This window comes from Protopterus annectens, chromosome 4.part0 (assembly GCF_019279795.1).
Source record: "Protopterus annectens isolate FY-2018-M chromosome 4.part0, PAN1.0, whole genome shotgun sequence".
Classification (NCBI taxonomy): Eukaryota; Metazoa; Chordata; order Ceratodontiformes; family Protopteridae; genus Protopterus; species Protopterus annectens.
Genome location: NC_056733.1, coordinates 930,960,053 through 930,982,504, shown reverse-complemented (window position 1 = coordinate 930,982,504; position 22,452 = coordinate 930,960,053). Strand labels below are relative to the sequence as shown.

Sequence of the window (22,452 nt, the reverse complement as noted above, 5' to 3'; positions counted from 1 at the left end):
AAACAGACTCAGAATTGCCAGGAAAAAAAAAACATCCCTGGGAATGGAAACAGCATTCTGGCTAAACAGGGACACTCTCCCTGTCCTTTCTCCCATGACTGATAAGTGTGGCCCTCTCTTGCCGAGTAAGTGTACACCAATAGCTGCAGAGGATGAAACTAATCCTCTGTCCATGCTGGTTGAAGGGACTACATCACAGAGATACAAGGAAAAACACGAGTGGTCCAAGCAACCAAACTTTATCCACAGCAGAATCACCCAACTGCAGCTGTGACAAACTACCAGCCCACTGTAGTGGCAAAGGGTGCTTAACTATCTTTTCCTAAAATGTGATGCTCCCATTTAAAAAGTACAGTTGTGTACACTTACCATAAATGTAGATGTTCGAGTGTATTCACTGTTGCAGTCATCACACTTGAGTTATCTGCCTGCAGGTAGCCCTCAGTTGGCCCGAATACCAGAGACTTAGGCAGCCGACGCCATTACATCAGTTTTTCTTGCTCCAAATGTCAGAAGCCCCCAAATAGGGAGCTAGTATATGGGGGGAGGGGACACCACCAGTGAAAAGTAAATACCGATACCAGTAGGAATAGCCATAGAGAGGAGAGATAAATAGAGAAAACCAGGGGGCTGGAGGGAGGGAAACCAGGACTGCAACAGTGAATACACTCTAACATCTACATTTATGGTAAGTGTACACAACTGTACTATGTTCTTTGTGTTTCACTGTTGCAGTCATCACACTTGGGTTGATTCCCAAAGCTGATGAAGGGTGGAGGCACTCAAGAAGAGTTAGAGCTGGCTAGTAGACCTTGCAAGACTGCTGTAGCAAATCCTGCCCTGGATTTGGAAAAGATAGGCAGGTGGTAATGCTTGGTGTAGGTTTGTACAGAACTCCAGATAGCAGCTTCCAGTATGTTCCTTGTAGGGACTCCCCTGAGAAATGCTGTAGAGGTAGATGTAGCTCTAGTGGAATGCGTTCTAACCCCCTGAGGGGTTGGTTTTCCATGGTGCTTGTAGCAGAAATGGATGCAGTGTGCTATCCACTTGGAAATGGTTTGTTTTGAAATGGCCTTGCCCTCTGCCCCTGTTGCAAAGTTGACTAGCAGCTGGTCAGATTTTCTGAAAGGCTTAGCCCTATCAAGGAAGAACCTGAGCTGTCTGTGCACGTCCAAAGAGTGCAGGATCCTTTCCCCTTTATTTTGAGGATTAGGGAAGAAGGTTTGCAAATGGATGGATTGGTTGAGAGTCACACTGAACACCACTTTAGGCATAAAGGAAGGGTTATCCCTGAGGGAAACCCTGTCAGTATGGAAAATAATGAAGGGTTCCACAGCCATCAGTGCTTGTAACTCAGACACTCTTCTAGCTGACGTGATGGCTAGAAGCAAGGCTGTTTTCCAAGAGAGGAATTTTAAGTCTGCTGAAGCAGGAGGTTCAAAAGGGGGAAGCGTGAGATTTTCCAGTACAAAGTTAAGGTCCCAAGCGGGGGTGGGTGCTCTCCTTGGTGGCCTTAAGTTGTTTGCCTCTCTCAGGAACTGTTTGATGAGAGGGTGAGAGAAAAGAGGTGGCTCAGTGTTGTAATGAGCAGAGATGGCAGAGGCATGGATCTTAATGGAAAAGGATAGGCCTCTGTGGAGTAGTTCTGCTAGGTAATCCAAGATTAGAGGTAAAGAGGGCAGTGCTGTGTCCTTTCCTTTAGAATGAATCCAAAAACAATATGTTTTCCACTTTTCAGCATAGGATTTCCTAGTACTGGGCCTTATGGCTTCAAGGATGATGTCCAGCACCTGTTTGCTCAGGGCTGCTGGTGGGATATTTTAGGAATAAGCCAGGCTGCAAGATTTAGGGTTTGGAATTGTGGATGCAAAATCTGTCCCTCCTGCTGAGAGAGCAGGGCTGGGGTCTGGTGTAGGTGCAAGGGTGGCACTGTTGTCAGGCTGTGCAGGAGTGGGTACCAGTGCTAGCGTGGCCAGTCCGGGGCAATCAGAATTGTCCTTGGCCTGTCTTGTTTTATCTTGAGTAATGCTCTTGAGATAAGGGGCAGAGGGGGAAAGGCATAGATGAAGAGGTTTTCTCATTGAAAGAATAGGGCATCTACCTTCCAGGCCCTGCTGTGAGGGTACCTGGTGCAGAATGTGCTTAATTGGTGGCGGTTGGCGGAGGCAAAGAGATCCACCACTGGGGTCCCCCATTTCTGGATCAGAAGGTTGAAGGTGCTAGGCTCCAATTTCCACTCGTGTGGGTCTAGGATATTTCTGCTTAAGTCGTCTGCCAGTAAATTTTGTTTGTCTGGCAGGAATTTAGCTTGTAGATGAACTTGGTTGTCCATGGCTGTGTTCCACAGGGGCATGGCTAACCTGCAGAGTGGGTAAGAATGGGTTCCCCCCGGCTTGTTGATGTACCACATAACTGTGGTGTTGTCTGTTTTTATCAGCAGTTGCCCTGGAAAGAGTAGGTATCTGAAAGCTGTCAGGGCATTCTGTACAGCTAGCATACCTTTTTGATTGATGTGCAGGAGAATTTGCCTTGGGTTCCAGTGGCCCTGAATACATTTGCCCGCCATGTGAGCCCCCCCATGCATAATCTGATGCATCTGTGGCTAGGGTCTGGGAGGCATGGGGTTGAGTGAAATGCAGTCCCCTTGTTGTGGGTTGCATGTTTCTGCCCATCAAAGGAACTGTCCTTAGACAAGGTAGGATAGGAATGACTGTTTCCAGGTCCTGGGAATGTTGGCACCAAAGACCTTTTAAGTACCACTGAAGTTTCCTCATATGCAGTCTTGCATATGGAATTAGCAGAATACATGAGGCCATGAACCCTAGGGCTTGCAGTATTTTTCTTGCAAATAGCTGGGTTCTGGTAGCCATTTGTTTGAAGTAGTCTGTCAGACAGACCAGTTTTTCTGAAGTGAGGAATGCCATCTGGGAAGTTGTGTCCAAGCTTGCTCCCAGGAATGCAATCTTTTGACTGGGTACCAGTTGTGATTTCTTTTCATCGATGGTGTACCCCAATGAAGTTAGAAGGCTGACTGTCCACCTGAATCAGGCAGTCATCCAAGTATGGGTAAATATGGATATTTCTCTGCCTGCAGTATGCAATGGCTGGAGCCAGGCATTTTGTGAATACCCTGGGCGCGGCAGATAAGCCAAAGGGAAGTTAAGAGAACTGATAATGCATAGACCCTGCCCTGAAACATACATATTTCCTGCACGACTCCCTTATGGGGATGTGCAGATATACTTCTTTTAAGTTTAGGGTGACTAACCAGGCATCCTTGGCTAACATAGGGAGAAGATGTTGCAGGGTAAGCATCTTGAACTTTGGTACCACCAGGAAGGTGTTGAGAATTAAAAGATCCAGGACTGGGCGCCAAGAGCCCTCTTTCCTGGGTACCAGGAATAGTCTAGAGTAGAATCCTTGACTCCTCTGTTCTACCGGAATAGGCTGTACAGCTCTGATATTGAGCAGGGAAAGTATTTGGTTTTGAGCCTCTGCCCACTGGTTTGGAGGAAGGTCTGGAAATCTGCTTGGGGTTGACAGTGAATGGAAATAAAATTTGTACCCCTTATTACAATGTTGAGGACCCATCGGTCCTGAGTGATGGACATTAAGTTTTTTGCATGAAGGGCAAGTTTTCCTACTAGGGGCACAAGCAATTAGGCAGGGCTGGGAATCAGAGTTGAGAAGTCACTGTGAGCTTTTTCCATAAGGAGGTGGCTTACCACTCCCTGCTCTAGGGGTGGAGGCGCTCCATTGCTTAAATCTCTGCATATCCTGAGACTGTTGTCTAGGTGGTTTGTTTCCCCTGGGTCTTGTTTGGGAAGGCCTGGAGGGGGCTGGAAAGGACCAGTGTTTTGAAGGACAATGCCTACTGAATCTAGGTGGTTGCACTTGTAGGAATTATTTAACAGTTTGCATACATTTAGCCTTTTCTTCCATCTTTTTAAAAACTTCCTCTGCTTTGGTGCCTAAAAAATGGTCCTTATTTAAAGGAGCGTCTAGTAATTTAGAATTGACGTGATTCTGGCAAGGCCTGCTCCTTCAGCCAAGCATGTCTTCTCAGTACAGAGCCAGTGACTGCTGCCCTGCATGATGCTTCCACTGCATCAAAGCCACACTGCAAAGTATGCTTACTAACTTGGTTTGCAGAGTGCATAAGCTCCTGTAATTCTTTATTTTCTGCACAATCTGGAAAAATTAACATGTTTTGCTTAATAAGTTCCATAATATGTTGCTGGTATTTCAGCATGTGAAAAGTACAGTTTTGTACCTACCATAAATGTAGATGTCCGATAGGTATGCATCTGCAGTAATCACATATGGGTTGTCCTGCCTCAGGCAGCCCTTCGGTCGGCCGGATTCCAAAGTCTGGGTCCGGTGTCAGCTGATGTCGCCCTTTCCCCGACGTCAGAGCGCCTGGGGTATAAAAGCGTCAGCCAACGCCATCTTCCTCAGTGTTTCTTGCCCCAGGTGCCCTCAAAGGAAGGCTAAATTTGGAGAAATGCAATAAATTCCAAACATGCACAGAAATATATATGTGTATGTATATATATATATATATATATATATATATATATATATATATATAAAACAAATACACCATAATAGATAACCCCAGCTAGCTATGAGAGGGAAAAGTACCCAATAAATACCACAGAGGGGAAGGAGGGAGGGTAAACCTGACTGCAGATGCATACCTATCGGACATCTACATTTATGGTAGGTACAAAACTGTACTATGTCCTTCAAGGATGCATCTGCAGTCATCACACATGGGTAGAATACCATAGCCAATCTGGGAGTGGAGGATCTATGTAAAGGATGGTGTAGCTAAAATGCCCTGCAGGACTGCCGTAGCAAAGCCTGCTCTGGATCTGGAATATAAAGGTAAATTGTAATGCTTGGAAAATGTATGCACGGAGCTCCATGTAGCAGCTTCTAAAATGTCCTTGGTAGCCACCCCTCTTAAGAAGGCTGTGGAGGTGGCTGTGGCTCTGGTAGAATGAGGTCTAATGTTAGCTGGCACAGTTTTTCCATGAAAGGAATAACAAAAACGAATGCAATTCCCTATCCATTTTGAAATTGTCTGTTTGGAAATTGCTTTTCCTTGTGCACCAGCAGCATATGCTACCAACAGCTTGTCAGTTTTTCTGTAGCTTTTAGTTCTGTCCAAGTAGTAGCGCAACTGTCTGTGTATGTCCAGGGTGTGCAGAAGTTTCTCCCCTTTGTTTTGTGGATTTGGAAAGAAGGTAGGCAGGTGAATAGCTTGGTTTAATGAGACCCTGGATACCACCTTTGGCATAAATGAAGGATTGGTTCTCAATGAGACTCTGTCCTGATGAAAAATAAGAAATGGCTGTACTGCCATGAGGGCCTGTAACTCAGATATTCTTCTTGCTGAGGTTATGGCCAGAAGGAAGGCGGTCTTCCAAGACAGGAACTGTAGTTCTGCAGATGCTTCTGGTTCAAAGGGAGGCAGAGTTAGTTTTTCCAACACGCGGTTAAGGTCCCAAGTAGGCACTGGAGGTTTCCTTGGAGGATTGATGTTTTTAATTCCTCTTAGAAACTGTCTTAGGAGAGGATGAGAAAAGACAGGTGGATCAGTATTGTACTCTGCTGAAATTGCTGAAGCATGAATTTTAATGGAAGAGTAAGACAGGCCATTGTGGAGCATTTCTGCCAAGTATTCCAGGATATGTGCCATGTTCATCACTGTCGCATCTAGGCCCTTTGTGGTGCTCCAAGTGTGAAATCTTTTCCATTTTGCTGAATATACCTTTCTTGTGGAAGGCCGGCAAGCTTCCATGATGATATCCTTCACTCTCTTGGATAGCTTATCCTGAGGAGGAGTCAAGGTATTTTCCAGGCTGTTAGTTGCAAGGTTTTCAGGTTGGAATGCAGAGTTTTGCAATTGTGCTGTGTCAGGAGAAGTGGCCATTGAGGAAGAGGCCATGGTTTCGTGCGTGACATGCTCTTTAACAGTGGGTACCAGAGCTGTCTTGGCCAGACCGGAGCTATCAGAATCACTTTTGGCTGCTCTGTCCTGATCTTCAGTAAGACCTTGATCATTAATGGAAGAGGTGGAAATGCATACACTGTTAGAGTTCTCCAGATGAAAGATAGGGCGTCCACTTTCCATGCTTGTGGGTGGTATGTCCTTGAGCAGAATTTCTTCAGCTGATGATTGTGGGGGGAGGCAAAAAAATCTATGTCTGGCCTTCCCCATGATTGTGTTATCTGTAGGAAGATGTCTGGGTGCAGCATCCATTCGTGTGCATCCATGATATTTCTGCTTAAGCTGTCCGCCAGTATATTGTCTTTGCCTGGCAAAACTGGGATTGCAGGTCTATATTGAGTTTTAAGGAAAGTTCCCATAGATTCATTGCCAGTCTGCAAAGAGGGTAGGAATGGGTGCCTCCTTGCTTGTTTATGTACCACATAACTGTGGTGTTGTCTGTCCTTATTAGCAGGTGGCCTTGATGCAGAAAGAGTTGGAAGGCCTCAATTGCATGCATCACTGCCAGCATTTCCTTTTGGTTTATGTGCATGCGTAGCTCCTTTTGTGACCATAGTCCTTGAATACATCTGCCCTCCATGTGTGCTCCCCAACCGTGGTCTGAAGCGTCCGTTGTAATGGTTTGGCTGGCTATTGGCTTGCTGAAGGGCAGACCCCTGTTTGACTGGCTTGCTTGAGCCCACCACAGAAATTCCTTTTGGAGGCATGTAATGAGTGGGATCAAAGTTTCTAAGCTGTGACTGTGCTGAGTCCATAAACTCCTTAGGTACCATTGTAGTTTCCTCATATGCAGCCTTGCTTGTGGAATCAGAAGAATGCAAGATGCCATGTAACCCAGGGCCTGCAGGATTTCCCTTGCAGTCAGCTGAGTTTGTCTTGTCAGATTCTTGAAGTAATCCGGTAGTTGTCTGTTTTTCTTCTGTGAGAAAAGCCATTTGGGTGGTTGTGTCTAGATCCGCACCCAGAAAAGTTATTCTTTGGGATGGAACAAGTCTTGATTTGTGAATGTTGACTGTATATCCCAAGGCCTGCAGTAGGTGGATGGCATAATTCAAGTCCTTTACCAAAGTTTGTTGGCTGTCCGCTTGTATAAGGCAGTCATCCAGATATGGGTATATTTGAATCCCCTTAAGTCTGCAGTGTGCAATTACTGATGCCAGGCATTTCGTGAATACTCTGGGCACAGTAGATAAGCCAAAGGGCAATGCTGAGAATTGATAATGCTCTGAACCTGCAAGAAATCTGAGGTGTCTTCTGCAACTTTGTCTGATAGGGACATGCAGTTATGCCTCCTTGAGGTCTAGAGTCACCAGACAAGACCCCTTGCCTAGCATGGGAAGGAGTTGCTGTAGAGTCAGCATTTTGAATTTTGGCACAATGAGATAAGTATTCAGTGCGGACAAGTCGAGAATAGGCCTCCATTGATTTTCTTTTCTTGGAACAAGGAATAGTCTGGAATAAAATCCTTGGCCTTGTTCTGAAAGAGGAACCTTTTCTATAGCTTTCATTTGCATTAAGTTGGAGATTTGTTTCAAAGCCTCTGCCCTTTGATTTGGTGGCAGGTCTGGCATGCCTTTTCTTTTTGGCAATGTGTGAAAATGGAACCTGTATCCTTTGTCTATTATTTGCAGTGTCCATTTGTCTCTTGTAATACTGTGCCAATTTTCTGAGAATAAAGAAAGCTTTCCGCCCAAAGGTGCTTCTAATTGAGCCCTGGTTGGCGGAGTCAAACCAAAGTCATTGAAGTCTGTCCTTGTGCAGCAGTTGTAGGTCCTGCACTACCTCTCTGGTTGGGAGGCTGCCATTGACGTCCTCTGTAGAAGCCTCTAGCTTGCCCTCTACCTCTGGCACGCCTGTTCTTGCCTCTCTGAAATCTTTCTGTGTCCGGAAAGGACCAATTCTTGGTAGGCCAATTTCTGCTGAATCTTGGTGGTTGGACTTGTAGAAAATCTTTGACTGTTTGTACAGATTTTGCCTTTTCCTCAAATTTCTTTAAGACCTCCTGAGCAGTGGAGCCAAATAACTTTTGCTTTTCCAGTGGAGCATCCAGAAGCTTAGCTTTAACATGGTCTGGCAGAGATTGTTCCTTCAGCCAAGCATGCCTACGTATGACTGCACCTGTCATAGCTGACCTACATGAAGCTTCCAATGCATCATAACCACACTGCAAGAAATGGTTGCTAACCTGCTGGGAGTTATGTACCAGATCCTGAAGTGATTTGCGATCTAGGGGTTCAGGTGAAGACAGTTTCTTATGCAATTCATCTAACAAATACTCTTGGTACTGTATCATATGAAATTGACAATTTAATGCCCTCATAGAAAGAGTAGCAGAAGTATACACTTCTAAAGCCCTGGACTCCCTTTCAGAGGGGAGTGGATTTTTAGTAGTGGCAGCTGCAACCCCTTTAGGGCCCTGGGAAATAGTTTCTGGATCAGCAGAGTGGGCCTTGTAAAGAAAAAGATGCGAGTCCAGGACCCTGTAGTACCTATCGGGTTTGACAGGGGCCGGAGGAAGAGTGTCAGGGGTTATGCTAGACTCAGAGTACACATCATCAATGACATTCAAAACAGGAGGAATAGCCAAAGGTCTATGCTGAGGTAAATGCAGAAAAGTTCTTAATCTTTTCCTGGAATCAGAGAATTCCTGGCCCTGCCATTTGAAATGCTCTCTCATAGTGTGAAGGGTCTCCCCGAAGGATAGTTCTTCAGGAGGGGAGGCCGAGGGGATTGATTCCTCTGCATCAGAATCCTTGTAGGCCGAAAAAGCCTCCTCCTGGTAGTCCGAGAGAGCAGAGCCATCAGAGGCCTCCTCTGAGGAGTGGGGATCAGAGGGCTCAACCCTGGGCCTTTTGTCTAGAGGAGGTTGAGAGCCCCTGTCCGGATGGGGTTGAGAGCCCCTAATTAAGGAAATAAGGTCCTCTGCTAAAGTTAGAATCTGAGAACTTGTAGAAAGTCCCTGAGGAATAACCCTGGGAGGCATAGCTTTTGTATGTTTAGCAGCTTTAGCCCTGGTGAATGCCATTATGGACATGGATGCAGGAGGCCTAGCTGCACCACGTGCTGGTGTAGTTTTGTCTAGAGGAATGGTGTTGGAAGTTTCCAAGACATCAGTTTCTGAAGGAAATTCAATAACCGACTCAGCAGGGGCCTCTGGGGCCGAGGTTGTCGGTTGAGCGGTTTCGGGCGTCGGAAGTACCAAGGACTCAGTTTCAGCCGAGACAGAGACACTCGCGGTAGGCCTGGCCATGGTTTCAGCCGAAACCGCGGCCCGCATGTGTCTGTCCTTGTCCTTCCGTTTCTTTGTTAAATGTGAAGTCGGAGTCTCCGACGGCATATTGTATGAAAAACTAGCCCCAAAAAATTCCTCTGCAAACTCCGCCCAACGTCTAAGAGTGCGTCGGTTGAAGGAAGCACAGGCTGAACAGGCCGAGACGTCGTGGTCTAGGCCTAGGCAGGGGAGGCAGTGAGAGTGAAAATCCTTATGAGGTATTTGTTTCCCACAAGTTAAGCAATTATTAACTTTATCTGACATCGGCTGAGGCAAGAAAGAGTCCCCAACGGGGTACTTAGCTTTTGAAGTCTTTGGCAGCTGATTTACAGGAGCTGGCCGACCGGCACTTGTGAACTGCTTCTGCTTCGGGCACCACGCGGCAAGAAAGACTGAGGAAGATGCCGTCGGCTGACGCTTTTATACCCCAGGCGCTCTGACGTCGGGGAAAGGGCGACATCAGCCGACGCCGGACGCAGACTTTGGAATCCGGTCGACCGAAGGGCTGCCTGAGGCAGGACAACCCATATGTGATGACTGCAGATGCATCCTTGAAGGACATCTGGCAATTCAATGCCCTGATAGCAAGAGTTGCAGCAGTATATACCTTCTTACCCCATCTGTCCAAAGCTCTGGAATGTCTGTCCGAAGGGATAGGACTTTTGGCTGTAGTAGCCTTAATACCTTTAGGCCCCTGGGAAATGATTTCTGGATTATGCAGTAGGATTCTTGAAAAGTAACTTGTGAGAATCAGGTACTCTGTAGTACCTGTCTGGTTTCCTAGGGGCTGGAGGTAAAGTGTCTGGGGTAAGACTGGAATCCATGAAAACAACATCCAGGAGAGGGGGTTTAGCTAAAGGCCTGTGTTGAGGCAACTCAAAGTTATCAGAGTCTCTTTTTGGACTGAGGATAGTCTTGGCATTCCCAATGGAAAGGCTCTCAAAGTATGCAAGGTTTCACCAAAAGAGAAATCTTCTGGAGGGGAGGCAGAGGGAATGGATTCCTCCATCTGAATCCTCATAGGCGGATAAGGGCATGTCTTCATAATCAGAAAGATGAGAGTCATCAGACTTCTGGTATGAAGAACCTGAAGGGGACTGGAGTCCGTCTCTTAGCTGGGGAAGGCAGACTTCCCCTAATCAGCGTAATAAGGTCTTCAGCCATTCTAAGCATTTGTTTTTGTGGCATGGGTGCCTGAGCATGCGCTTTAGTCAGTTTTCTAGGCGTAGCGCGTACTCTGACCCTGAGAAACTCGGTAGTTTTGGTTAAAAATGTAGTCAGTTTGATTTGAACATTGGTAGGAAGAAAAACTCCCTCAGAAGCCGGTGCCTGCACAGAGGCTCCATATCAATCTAAGGTAGAGACATCCGTTGGTTCCATAGTCGAAGAAGCATCTTGCGGCATACCTCCGAATAGGTCTCAGCAGAGGCCTGCGAATCTATAGAAGCAGGCATGAGGGGCTGCACCGGCAGACTGGTGAATAGCTTAACGAAAGCGTCGGCAGTTTTGGACCTATGCGGTCTGTCTCTGTCTTTATCTTTACGTTTTTTCGGAAGATCCGTAGTCGGATGGCTTACCGAAGCCATTTCAGAATATGGAGATCGAGAGCGAAAGAATTTAGCAACAAAGATAGCCCAACGACAAATGGTTCCGGTGTTAAGGCACAAAACCAACAACAAGGGACGTCATGGTCTGGGCCTAAACAGGTGACGCAGTAAGAATGAAAATCTCTGTGAGGTATTTGCTTTCCACAGGTAAGACAACTGTTAACTTTTTCTGACATCAGTTAGAGCAAGAAAAAAGGATCCCCAATGGGGTATTTAGCTTTAAAAGACTTCAGGATTATTCAACTCAAAAATGAAAAATTCAGGTAGCGGCCGACTGGCACTTGCGAACTGCTTCTGCTTTGGGCTCCTCCTCTGCAAGAAAGACTGATGTAATGGCGTCAGCTGCCTGTTTTTGTACCCCTGACAACCTGACGTCATGCAAGAAGTGACAGCATCCGACGCAGAAATACTAAGTCTCTGGTATTCGGGCCGACTGAGGGCTACCTGCAGGCAGATAATCCAAGTGTGATGATTGCAACAGTGAAACACGAAGAACATCTGTAGAAAAGTCACTTGACAGTCAAGAGGAGTACTTTTTCCTAGCTTAACAGTTACTCTTTTTACGGAAGAAAAAAATACTTTTCTGTGATAAAAAATGAAATGGAAGGTTATTACCCCGAAGGGAATGCATCTGTTCAGCAATGGAACAGAGTAATCCAACTGTCAGTCCTTGAAAGTCTGCAGAGCGGTGCTCTTTACTGCAGCAAAAAAAGCTCTAAAGGGCTTGGCGGCATCCAAACCTGACTCTTGGTCAACTCAGCTCAAAGCTGACTAATGGTTTGGGTATGTGAAAGGTGCCCTGAAGCTTTGGAAGCTAGCCAAATGTTAATCCTATGCAGGATATGACCAATACAACTTAGATTACTTGCAGCAGTGATCATAATGAACATGCAAAGTTTTATTGCATCATCTTTTTTATGAAAAAAAAAAAGTTGCGTTTACCTCATCTTAATATAGCTTTACACATTGTAGTTAGACAACTGCAAAGTTCACTGTCTCCGTCATTATTTTCTGAACCAATTACAGACTCTATTGTATTCACAACATTCCTGCACAGCCACTAGAACACTACAGTCATCTGTAGCGGCAGTATTCAGAGTTACATCCTCAGTGAAGTGGCAGTCATGGAATACAGTTTTGTTTACTTCATGTAAACAGTCTGGCCTGAGTATCTGCCATGTCAAACATAGACTTCAAGGATTGTGTATGGCCTTCCACAAAAACATCCAAGCTACTGAAAAGTAGGGATTTCATCTCAGAGTTGAGAAGGCACTTATAAGTTCCTGTGTTTTGCCTCAAGCTGAATCCACTGTTTGGGGAACTGCACACTGTGGATTGATCAGAGACCCTATTTTGGGGAAAAGTAAACAGGTGGCAAGATGCACAGTGCCCTTCATGTACAGTCAATGTCATCATCATCATCATCAAATTAGCTTGTCAGTGTAGGTCCAACAAAGAAAATTGCAAGAAGGCAGGATATTGCTCATCTGGAAAATGAACCTCGGCCTCTAATCTGTTCACACATTTCTAGGCAGACATCATGGCAGATTTAATGACTAGGAGAACAGGTCAAAGAATCATAGAAGGTTGTTCTGCGAAGTCAAGGTATTCTGCCATTTTCGCTTTATATTTTTTACCACATAGCCTTGAAATCCCACAAGCAAACCAACTTTTAGTACATTTCTACAAATTATGCATTCTTTTTTGAGAAGCACAAAAGCAACTTTGGAGATCATGAGAAAAATGAATACTTAGTCTGAGGTGCACTACTTCCATTACGGACTGCCGTTTTCAACATGGATAGTAGCTCTGAACTCTACTAAATCTTCTTCCTTCTTCTCAGAGTAGAACTATGCGAGCACCCAAAGGTTTGAAATCTGGTGTTCTCCACGACAGGGTTATCCTCTGAATGAGACAGGCCAGGGCTTTGGTTACCCGCTGGGACTCGATGCAAGACATAATTTGTGAATCAAAAACTACCAGAAAGGTAGAGTGCTTCTTGCCCTTCAATGTGGCCAGCCTGACTGAAAGAACTACTGTCAATGATAATCTGATGACCGTGACAATTTAATCCAAGTACTCTACGATGAACCCAGAAGAGCCGGTGGTTACACCTGCTAACGCAGGCAGTGACAGCAGAGCCTGATTATCAAAATTAACTCTCAACAGCTGACTCATCTAAATTAAATGTCCATAAAGTGACAGTCTGACCAGGTCTCATCAGTTTTGTAAGGAGCAAAGACCATACCATTTCAATGTATGAAAGGAAGAATGTTAAGGTCAGAAACAACATGTGCAGCCAAATACCCTCTTTTTCTCCTTCAGGTTTATCAATGAATGTTAGTTTTGCTAATCTTTTTAGCAAAAGGTCACCTATTGGATATCGAATCACGGACAGGGCCATACCTTGCTCTATGGAAAGCTATGCAGTCTTAAATTTCACAGTGTTTCTCCAAAGATGACAATCCATCACATACCTGTTTTTCTTCTTATTGCAGACAATGACGTCCAAGATAACTTTCCCCCTAGATTCTTCTTTCTATTGCATATGCAATAATTTCCATAACAGTTCTGGTCAACAGTAAGGGATATTTTGATTTAACTTTCTCCATGAATTAAGATCCTCCTCTTAGGCATAAACAGCTTCAGCTACATTCACAACTGGCACTTTTTTTTTTGCCTACAGTGACTGCTACAAAAGACCATCAATGCTGTTAAAATTCTACTTTAAAAAAAACAACAAAAAAAAAAAAAACACATTTTTGGCTAGGAAATTTGACGCTCGATGAACATGCAACAAAAGTACTAAAAACTTTACACACTTAAACGACGAAACCAACAAGCTGAATCCATACTAAGCAGTGACCCAGTGCAATGGTGGGGAAAATAAGAAGTTATGTACTCACCATAACGTTCCATCTGAGTAGGTATCTTCATTTGTCTGCAACCTGTGGGATACGGATCCGATCTCGGATCCGAGCCGGCAACTTCTATCATAGCATAGATCCGAGCTCCTAGCTCCTCCCCCTTACCCATAATCCCCTGCCTACCCTAACTGACCTCAGATCAAGTTTGCAACATATGCTAATAACACAAGAACGATCATATTGGTCAGGGGGAAGGAGGGGGGGATGGTTGCAGACAAATGAAGATACGTACTCAGATGGAACGTTATGGTGAGTACATAACTTCTTAATCTGAAGTAGGAACTTCATTTGTCAGCAACCTGTGGGACAGAGTCCCCAGCTACCTAAATCTTGGGTGGCCTTCATGGAAGGATATTCCGGAGCACCGCAGAGCCAAAGGACGCCCTACCTCGGGAGACCACATCTATTTTATAGTGGCTGATAAAGGTGTGAGATGAAGCCCAAGTGGCTGTGGAACAAATGTCATCCAATGGAACCCTAGCTTGAAAGGCCGCAGAAGTGGCAACGGCCCTAGTAGAATGAGCATGGACTCCTTGAGGTGCAGGCCTTCCCGAGCTCTGATATGCTAAAAAAATACAACTCGAGATCCATCGAGAGAGAGAAACTTTAGAAACTGACTTTCCGAAATTACTTTTTGCAAAGGAGATAAACAACTGATCGGATTGCCTATGATCAGCAGTTCTATGGATATAAAAACGTAGTTGACTGTGTACGTCTAAGGAATGTAGCTTGTACTCTCCTTTGTTATGAAAGTTGGGGAAAAACACTGCAAGACTGATAGATTGATTGATGTTCGCTTCTGAAGATACCTTAGGTAGAAAGGACGGACTGATCCTGAGGTAAACCCTATCCGGGTGAAAGACCAGATATGGTGGTTTGACACAAAGAGCTTGCAATTCCGACACTCTTTTGGCTGAAGTTATGGCCACCAAAAAGGCTGTCTTCCAAGAGAGAAATTTGAGATCAACCGTGGCCGCCTGTTCGAATGGGGGACCAGTCAAGGCCTGCAAGACTAAGGATAAATCCCATGGAGGTACCACCTCTTTAACTGGAGGCCTAAGGAGGAAGGTACCCTTGAGGAAGGTCTTACACAGTTTGGAAGTGGTAAGAGGGCCAGACACTTGCCCCACGTGATAGTATGAGATTGCTGCCAGTTGTACCTTGACTGTGGAAGAACTAGCCCCCTGGTGAAAGAGAGAGGTTAGAAAATCTAGAACCGACGATATCGGGGCTGTAAAATGGTCTAAACTATGGTGTTCTGCCCAAATGGTGAAGCGTTTCCACTTACTCCGATGAACCTTCTTGGTAGAAGGCTTGTGAGCTGCTACAAGAATGGCTTTGACCGGTGATGAGATCCCGGGAGTCCTTATGAGGAGTGGAACTGGAGCAACCAAGCCGTCAGCTTGAGGTTGACCAGGTTCGGAGTCGGAAGACCGAGAGGGTGAGAAATGAGATCCGGAATGGGATCCAGAATCCATGGTGGATACACTAGGTGAGACCATAGGTAAGGGAACCACGTCTGACGAGGCCAGAATGGGGCAATGAGGATCATCTTGCTCCCCAGCTGCCTGGCTTTCTGTAATAATTTCAACATCAGGGGAAGAGGAGGGTAAGCATAAAGCAGACCGGGAGGCCAAGCATGAACTAGGGAGTCTCTCGGGGGCTCCCCCGGAGGGGGGATCACAGCGAAGTAATCGTTGCATTTGGTGTTTGAAGGAGAGGCAAAAAGATCGCAACAAGGTTGTCCCCATCGGGGCAAATACTTGCTCTGCAACTCGGTGGTTGAGAGACCATTCGTAAGGAGTCAGGATAGTACGACTGAGCCTGTCCGCTAGAATGTTGGACCGTCCCGGAATGTGCGTTGCTATGAGAAAGCGGTTGGTGGAAATCGCCCATTCCCACACTCTCATGGCCTCGCGGCAAAGGGGGTAAGACCTGGTCCCCCCGTTTGTTGATGTACCAGACGACCAACATGTTGTCTGTCTGTACCGCAATCGTCCCTACCGGAAGAGAGTTGTGTAGTGCCTGCAACGTCAAAAGCACCGCCCTCATCTCTAGGACGTTGATATGCAAAAAGGTCTCTACGTCGTTCCATGTGCCTTGGACTGTCCTGCCTGAAAAATGCCCCCCCCCCCCACCCCAGGCGAGAAGCATCCGTGGTCACTGTGTCGACTGGCGGAGGTAGCGAGAAGGGACGTCCCGTGTGGAGGTTGGGAGACTGGAGCCACCACAGGAGCGATCTTCTGCAAACATTGCTTAAGGAAATGGGGTGAGACAGGGGGTTGCGAGACAGGGACCATTGTACCTGGAGGGTCCACTGTAGAACCCTCATGTTCAACAGGGGCCAATGGCAGCAGAGGGATTGCAGCCGCCATAGATCCTAGGGCCCTCAGGATCAATTCCGCCAAAGGAGTTTGCAGTTGAAGGATGGCCTGCACGTGCAACATCAAGTTCCGAAACCGATCTGGAGTCAAGAATGCAAGCATCTGTCTGGAATCAAGTCTCGCCCCTATAAAATCCAACATCTGTGTAGGGATGAGAGAGGATTTGGTCATGTTGATGGTTAATCCTAATAGTGGAGCCAGACTGAGGAAATAACCCCTGCATGAACAAAGTAGATGCCTTGTTGGGGCTGTGAGGAGCCAGTCGTCCAGGTATGGAAAGACCTGAATTCCCTGGAGTCTCAGGTGGGCCGCTATTATCGCTAGAGCTGAGGTGAGACCGAAGGGGAGGACCCTGAATTGAAAGTGACTGGCTCCCAGCCGGAAGCGGAGAAACCTCCTGGAGCGCCTGTCCACTAGAATGTGATAGTACGCATCCTTGAGGACTATGGAGCACATACAGTCATCCTCCCGCAATAAGGGGAGGATGGATTGCAACGTGACCATTCGGAACTTTTCTTTGGGACTGCCAGGTTTAGGAGAGAGAGGTCGAGGATGGACATAAAGTCTCCCGTCTTTTTTGGCACCAGAAAGAACCTGGAGTAAAACCCTGATCCGACTTGATCTGGGGGGACGGGCTGGATGGCTCTTTTTTGCAGAAGCTGCTGAATTTCTGCAGCAGACGCCTCCCTCTGACTGGGTGGAACGTCGGGAAGGCTTCTGATTCTGGGGTTTACTATAAAGGGAATTTGGTAACCTCTGGATATAATACGAAGCACCCAGCGATCCGTTATGGACTCCCATTATGCTAGGTGCCTCGAAAAATGCCCCCCCCCGACTGCCTCCAGAGTGGAGCAGTCGGGTAACCCCTCAGGGGGTTCTGCATGGGTCTCTCAGAGAACGGTTCTCTGGAACCAAAATTCCTGGGACCCCCTCTGCCTCTGGGGCGGCGTCCTCCTCTGCCAAGAGAGGACTGGTTGTCCTGAGCAGACTGGGATTGATGCGATTTTCAGAACCACATCTTCTTCTGACCCTTTTGGTTCTTGGAAAAAGACCTCTGGGGCGCAGAGAAGCGGACTCCGATGGCAGACAAGGTCTTCCCGTCTTTCTCGCTCTGGACAAGTTTTGCCTAACAGTGCAGAACCATCAAAAGGGGCATTCGCGAATGATGCCTTAAAGGGTTCCGAGAAGTCATAGTGACGGAGCCAGGCCGGTCTCCTCATGACAAGCCCGACTCCGCCTGCTCTAGTGGCTCCCTCCGTAGCATGAGACAACAGCCGCATAGAGGTGTTAGAGACAGAGCGGAGGGTGGCCATTCGGGAGGAGTACAGATCCTTGTCTCCCTCCGACATGGACCCTGGGGGGAAGCAGCGTATTCCTTAATTAGATCCCACTGCATCCGAATAACGTGTGCCATGTAGTTCAAGGCCCTCATAGAGAAGGTCGCTGAACTGAAGGCCCGCTTCCCAAGACGGTCCATCGCATGAGACTCCTTGCTCGGAGGATGAACCGTGGGGCTCTCCTGAGCCAACCCTTTCTTGGTGGCTACAGCCACCAACATGGCATCCACAGGGGGACCTCTGCTCCATTGTGATCTCTCTGCAGGGGGGCTCAAAATTTTGTCTGGATGCTTGGGGATCGGCTCTACTGTGTCCGGTTCCTTCCAAGCCCTAGAGGATATGAGATCCACCAGGGGGGCAGATGGAGGGGACACCCAAGAGGTCGATGGTCCTGCCTCAAACACCTCAAGGAATACGGACTCATCAGAGGAAGCCTTGGGGGCAGACCACCCACCCCTGATTTTGAGCATTTCCATGATGTCTCCAAAGGAGACATCCTCGGGGGGTGACCTAGGGGAGCCTTCCCCTTCATCCAAGTCCGTATCTTCGGTGAGACTCTCAGGGGAGTCTATGTGCCTCCTTTTGCACTTTGCCTTGTGAGGAATCTCCTCGGGGGGGGGGCTGTCAGAGGAGTCCTCATGGGCTGTATCCTAAAGGATACTCCTAAAGGCGCTGAGGCAGGCTGCCCCGAGGGCCGGATGAGGGGAGCCAGGACCAGATGAGAAGGAGTGCGGGAGGGAGCTGAAGCCAGGACCGGAGGCCTGGAAGCACTCGACAGTGCCCTCTCCACTGCAGCGAAAGCAGAGGGGGAGCCGCTCTCTGACGGATCCGAGATCCGACTCCCACTCGGATCCGAAGCAGGGATCAGACCCGGCACCGAGAACGTCGGATCCGAAGGACCAGTGTGCTCCGACCAGGACGGAGCCGAAAGCACACCGAATCCCTCGGATCCGAAGCTCGGCCCACGGCTCAGAGAGGTCGGATCCGGCAAACTCGAGGGAGCAGTCGGAGCCGACGTGCCCAGCACGGTCGGCTCCAACCTACACCCGGATCCAACGTGGCTCGGCTCAGAGCGCTCCAAACCCGGAATGCGGGTCAGAGAAGGAGCTATAGGAGTGAAAAAAGGGGTCGAGCTCCCCCCCAGAGGGGGGGGGGGGGCAAGAGCACTCCCATCTGCATCTGGGCCTGGATGAATCTCCTCATCATCCGGTCCATGTCCACATCAGACATGCTAAAAGTGGACTTCGAAGAGGCCACCGAGGCAGACCTGGAGTGTCGCCTCGATGACCTCGACGGGGACCGAATCACCTCCTCCTTGGGTCCCGGGGAGAAACAAGGGGATCGGATCCGAGGAGGAGGAGATCGAGAAGACTTGGACGGGGAAGCCCTCTTGGCGGGCAGGGCCGATGAGGAGTCATCGGTCCGCTGCTTAAGGTGCTTCTCCCGCTGCTTCTCTTTCCTGGCCTCCCTATCCTCCGAAGCCGAAGTGGGAGGTTGAGTCCCAGTCAGAGGAAGGGAGGCAGGAGTGACCGTTACCGGGGGGGGGGGGGGGGTGTAGCGGGCACCAAAGTACCGGAGGCCGAAGCAGAGTCTGGGCGTAGAAGGCCTGCCAGAACTAGCTTCGACCTTCGATCCTTGAGTGCCCTGGGGTTGAACACCATGCAAATCGCGCAACCCGAAGAAAGGTGTTTAACCCCAAGGCACCTAACGCACCGAGTGTTGCCATCAGCCGGTGAAAGCTTGTGACCACACTCGGTGCATTTTGAAAAAATGGCTTTAGGGGCCTCCGACATTATACAGTAAAGCACACTCACTAGGCCCCTAACACTCAAGTCACACACACACGCTACGACCAGCGGGGGAGGGAGAAATATTTTAAATTAAATTAAATTTAAGCTGAAAGCTAAAATAATAATAAGATTAGTGCAAAGGGTAAACCTACCACGCACACACAATCACTCACTCAGAAAGAAGAAAAAAACTTTTTTTCTCACAAAAACACTAAGAGCTCTGGAACCTAGTTGTTGCTTGAAGAGCGGCAAACTAGATCTGAGGGCAGTTAGGGTAGGCAGGGGATTATGGGTAAAGGGGAGGAGCTAGGAGCTCGGATCTATGCTATGATAGAAGTTGCCGGCTCGGATCCGAGATCGGATCCGTATCCCACAGGTTGCTGACAAATGAAGTTCCTACTTCAGATCAGGAATTTATTTATTTGCATTTGTTTTCCAGCACTACTCTCCACGAACCTTCTTCAGACTCCGCCAGGAAGCGGTGTCTGGTTAAGTGACTTGCTCAAAGGGAATCGAGCCCTGCACCACAGGAAACAGCTCATTAACAGCTGCTTAATCCTCTAAGCAAAGTACCAGCCAAATTGAGGTTGCCATGTAGTAAACGGGAAGTGCAATGATTGAAGACTCTCCTCACTTCTAGTCCGCAGAAGATCACACCCCAAAACAGCAGATCAAAACTGTCCAGTATACCTGTGAAATATACTGTCCCATCCAATCTTGGTCATCTTCTGATCAGATTACATAAACCGAACAACCCAAAATGCAATTCCACTTCCCTCTTGGTGATCTCTCTGACACTCCCCTGCACAACAAAAAAGTTCTATATAAAAAAACACATATAGTTAAAAAAATGTACTCCAGAGATATATAGCAATAAACAAGACAACAAAGGGCATCAAAATATAGTAATGAGATAACAAACAGCGTCAAAATTAAACTGCATAACTTCAATCACCCTTTTATCAAAATAAAGATTAAAGTCCCAAAATTAGATTATTCAAATTAACTAGACAAATCTGCTCAACAACATTTAACACCAGTCAACTAAACATGATAACCCAACCAGGCACCTAGTACAGGACGTGCACATCAATGCTTACCATTTATAAATATGTATTCTAACATTACAAAACTAAAATGAAAAACAACAATGCATTACTAGGCTAATAATACTTAAAATTAATCAAGTAACCCCACAGAGACACACATACCACCTTGTACCCACGTCAAAGATGACCTAGATACCTTGTACCCACGTCAAAGATGACCTAGATCATCACACAGCCTCATCACAATTTACTTCTTATATTCTTACAATAAAGAAATCTTTCAGTTTTACCTCCCAGAAGCAAGTCCTGGTGAAATCAGCCATGTCTTTCAAGTGCATGGCAAATCTTTTTAACAAAGGCAAGTAACTGTTACTGCTACCAGTATCACATTCTATGCAAGTCCCTGTGACTTTCTTTGTAACAAATCTTTAAATGTTTAAGTAGTGCTTGCCTGCTGTCCTTGTCATTGCTAAAAATGACTGAAGACCAGCCAGTTTAGTTTGACAAATGGATGAGTATATTCCAGGCATTTGAGGCAAATACTGCACCAAGACATTTTTCTTTTCAGCGTGATTCTTCACGGAAACCACACTGAGTAAGAAGATAGACAGCATCTGTAACAATACAATTTTTAAACTTTTAAGGAACATCAGTTGAATCAAAAATGGTGTACTTACATCTTGGTCAGACATACAGTTCAGCACCGCCATTGCTTTGGCCTCCCATGCTGTTCCAAACAAAGAAGCTGGAGAGCTACAGTTTTCCAGCAGATCCTGTCAAGCCAAAAATCACAAAATTCAGATATGAAAGGAAGAACATGAAGAATGCAAACGTATGACACAAACACTGGTATGAAGAATGCAAACGTATGACACAAACACTGGTATGAAGAATGCAAACGTATGACACAAACACTGGTATGAAGAATGCAAACGTATGACACAAACACTGGTATGAAGAATGCAAACGTACGACACAAACACTGGTATGAAGAATGCAAACGTATGACACAAACACTGGTTACATTTTCATTTCATAGGACACCCAGTAAACTTGAGATTATAATAGACATAAAAAGTTCATCCTGAAATCCGTGACAAACTATTATGAGTGACATAAATTCTCCAGGAACTGACTAGAATAACTGTACAAAGTTCTCCCTGTTTCCTAAAACAAGCTCATCCAAAGATGGCAAATGTCCCAGAATTCTGACAAAAGGTAGACAAACATCACATCTAACTAAAATGGTTACATACCTTAATGTAACTCCTCATCTTCCAAGGATGTTAAGTTAGCAGTTCAAGACACTGTAAAAATTATTCTAGCCATTTCAAAGCAGTTACTGCCTGGGCACTCCTCTTTCCCATTATCATGGCATCAGAAAGAGGTATCAGAAAAGATTCTCAGTGCTTTCTTAGCTAAACACTATGGAAAATGTCTCTAACTGTGGCATATAGGGTCAAAGCCCTGATTTCATCCCAGGGCTTTATCCCTGGGCTGCTGTTAGGGCAGCTCAGATGACCCAAGTGGGAAGACTAGCTCAGACCCATGGTGATACAGAAAGGGAGGATGGGAATACCCATTATGGCCGAACTCAAGCTCCTACTCTAATGAACAGCTCATCTGGAGAGCCAAGATCCATCATGATATGGGAGGTTACAATCAGGAAATACCATCTGCAATCGTTCAAGCTGATAATGGCAGCACCTGTTACAGCACAAATGCATGGACAGATGGGTACAGGTAGCTTATGCAGTGATGCAAGTGCTCATATCACCTCCAGTGGGGTTAAGCAAAAAGAAAAAAAATATACCTGCTCACTTTACCAGAATCCTGGTGAAAGCACAAATCATAGCTGCCTGGATGATGGCTCCTCTCAAGACAGTGCAATGTCTCCTTGAGGGTAGGTGTGATGATCAACAGGTACGGTTGTAAAAACAATACAAAAAAATGGAAATAGAATCAAGAAAACAGTGACATTCAGAAAATCAATGAAGATGGCACAGGGTGAGGACAAAGAACTGGATAGAGGCAATCTAGACTGCTGGCTGAACACAGCTACAAAACC

General features: G+C 46.6%; 1 protein-coding gene across 1 annotated transcript in view; it reads right to left on the bottom strand.

The window, feature by feature from the left end:
- Window positions 1-22,452, bottom strand: part of KNTC1 (kinetochore associated 1) — a 3,090,908-nt gene that overhangs the window by 2,073,858 nt on the left and 994,598 nt on the right. Inside the window, exon 27 of the mRNA XM_044068909.1 lies at window positions 21,062-21,157. Within this exon, the coding sequence (XP_043924844.1) occupies window positions 21,062-21,157 (96 nt within the window). The remainder of the gene's footprint in view (window positions 1-21,061; window positions 21,158-22,452) is intronic.